This window comes from Daldinia childiae, assembly GCF_008694065.1.
Source record: "Daldinia childiae strain JS-1345 chromosome Unknown Scaffold10, whole genome shotgun sequence".
NCBI lineage: Eukaryota > Fungi > Ascomycota > Sordariomycetes > Xylariales > Hypoxylaceae > Daldinia > Daldinia childiae.
In genome coordinates this window covers 150369-153315 of record NW_022984651.1, presented here as the reverse complement: position 1 = coordinate 153315, position 2947 = coordinate 150369, and the positions used below count along the sequence as shown (strand labels likewise).

The following is a 2947-nucleotide window of genomic DNA, read 5'->3' as shown; positions in this document are numbered from 1 at the left end:
CAGCCGCCTGATCTTAACTACGGCGAGCTTGGATTTGTCGGGCCTTATTTGAAAGCAGGACAGTTTGAAATAACAACTGCGAAAGATGAACATGCTTGGATTTTAAAGGTATCTTCCCATCAAGGCCAGTTCAGGTTTGATAATGAAATTGAGGTAATCGACGAACTTGTCGTCATTGTTGCTGCCAATACTATTACCAAACCGCCCGATACACAGTCAATTTTATTGGGTCTGACTACAAGGGATGGTGTTTCTAGGAGAGTGGGCATCGGGTATATATACTACTCCAGGGATACAGATTTCATTAAACCACAGTGGAACTATAAACTCTTTAGGGTTCAGTGAGTGTTATTATACCTCTGTTGATAGAGTATAGATAAAGACATAATATATGGGAACTTGGGAGGATTAACGCTTAATGAAGCTGTAATTCTTATTTAGTAGGTGGTTTAATAAATTTACAGGAGTTAAATCTTTGAGGGTGGCTTGTCAATATGGTATTGTGAGTCAGGTGCTAGAGTTGTCTATTGATTAGGTAGTTTATTTGAATATTAATATGTAGGTACCTGTCACGAAATAGTATAGTTGCCTGCCCCTTATTGGATAGTTATCCATTATTATAACTACGCCACGATGAGTCAACGTAACGACTCTCAAGGTCTAGCTCCAACACTGGGCTTACTTTCTGACAAACTCAACACATAATTGTTTCTTGGCGCCAAAGAAAGTCTTACGTATTGCAGCTGCATGTCTTATTGCGTCTTATGATATTTCTATATTATGGCTTGAGAGGTATTATAGTTGGCCGTGTGAGTAATTCAATGTCATCTCCGCACCCATTGTTTCAACATTAGCGAGATTTAACGACGCTCTAAGCCACCACGTAATATTCTACGGTCAGTATAGGCATACCCAATCTACCTATATATTGTCTATTGTCGCTTTGTGTGAATCTCAATCGACTCGCACCCAACTACCTAAGGAACCTAAGCCTTACCCCTGAGTACAGATACTCTACAATTCATCATCACTATCATATATCACTCATCATGGACGTTTTCCACTCCGAAGCTTTTTCTTCTAGTATCAAGGAATTGATGGATGAGCATCACGTACCTGGTTTCTCTATTGCAATTGTTCACAACGGCAAAGTTGCTTCTGCTGGTTATGGATATGCAGATGTCGAATCATCGAAACCATGTACAGCGGATACGCTTTTTGACATCGCGTCGTCTTCTAAATCGCTTACTGCAGCAGCCGTCGCATTACTCATAGATGACGATGAAAAGTATCCCGAGGTGCAGTATGAAGCGATCATGTCACGCTTATTACCGGATGACTTCTTGATGCCCAGTACCGAATACACAGAGAGCGTTACTGTAGAGGACATCTTGAGCCACAGATCTGGCATGCCCAGGTAAGAGCTTCGTATCTTTCAATTTATTACCTATATTTGGAAATAATAACCGTAGAACCAGGCACGACGATTCTTATATGGGTCCGCACGCAGCTCATCCAGATGATGCACGATCCGTGACCAGGAATCTGCGGAATTTGCCTGTGGCTGCCCCTCTGCGAGTAAAATATTTATACTGTAACATGATGTATACAGCAGCAGCATATTTAGTCGAGGCAAAGACTCAGCAAACTTTCTCCAGTTTTCTAGAAGAACGCTTCTTCCAGCCACTCGATATGAAATCAACCAGCGTCCAGCCCGCAAGAGCTCGAGCAAAGGGGCTCGCAGACCGCATGGCCACTGGATACTGTTGGAATGAGGAGAAGTCTACATATAAAGGGTTCCCGCCCCCGGATTGTCCAGAGGGAGAGGGTGCTGGTTCGATAATCACCAGCGCGAACGACTTTATTAAATGGGCCAAAGCACTACTCTACCACGAAGGCCCTATCAACAAGAAGGTATATGAAGGTCTCGTGCGGTTGCGCAGCCTAGCAAATCCAGATGCTCAAGATTTAGAACCGTTTACATCTCCAATTATATACGCAGCTGGTATAGAAGTATATTATTACCGAGGATATACGGTTGTGGGTCACGATGGGATGATCTCTGGGTTCACGAGCCTTTTTTTCTTCCTCCCCCAGCTAGGATTTGGAGCTGTCATGATGGGAAATGCGTTAGGGGCAGAACATGTTGCTAATGCTGTGCGCCGAAAGTTATTCAGCGCAATACTGAAGGTGCCGGAAGAAGAGCTTGCCAAGAATGTTTCTTCGGATAAAAAAGGAGACAATAAGGAAGATGATGGTACTGAGGACAAGGAAAAGGAAGATGACGAGGTACAGCCCCAGGTAACACCTCTAAGTGCTTATGTGGGAAAGTACTGGAACCCAGGATACCACACTATTACGGTTCAAATTAAAGACGAGAAGCTCTTCATCGACGCTACCGACCGCTCTTTTAGATCTACGATTACTTTCGATCACGTATCAGATCAGACAAAATATACCGCTCGCCTATGTAGTATATATGAAGATGGCGACGAACTGCTCAAAGCCGAATTCGTGTTTGGGGGTGGCCGAGCTATTAGATTGGGCATAGATTATCAAGATATCTTGAACGAGTTGATATGGTTCGAGTTTATGCCTGAGGAAAAGGCTTGATGTGTTTATTTCCACGTCTCGTCAAGTACCTAGGTAGGTAATCTATCACGCATAGATAGCATTTAGGAGACTATTAGAATAGGATATCGATCACTACCTTAGGTTAGGTACTTTATAACTTTCAACTTTTTATTCCAAAGCCAATAATATCGTGAGTGTTTAATACTAATAGGCCGATTGTACGTTAGTTATGTAGGAGGTACCTAAGTATATTTATTAACCTAAGGAAGAGCTTAGGTTACATTCTTTCCTTCTGTACAAGATGCCTAACGTACTTACCTCAGGTATATATTTTTACCTGGTCATTGCCATGGCAGGCGGCATTATAAGGCGG

At 42.7% G+C, this 2947-nt stretch overlaps 1 protein-coding gene across 1 annotated transcript; it reads left to right on the top strand.

The window, feature by feature from the left end:
* Positions 1-1049: 1049 nt before the first annotated feature.
* Positions 1050-2613, top strand: GL218_07784 (Protein flp; the record flags this gene model as incomplete). Its single annotated transcript, XM_033584558.1, has 2 exons — positions 1050-1417; positions 1479-2613. The coding sequence occupies 2 exons, from the start codon at positions 1050-1052 to the stop codon at positions 2611-2613; spliced, it is 1503 nt and encodes a 500-aa protein (XP_033441321.1).
* Positions 2614-2947: the final 334 nt, after the last annotated feature.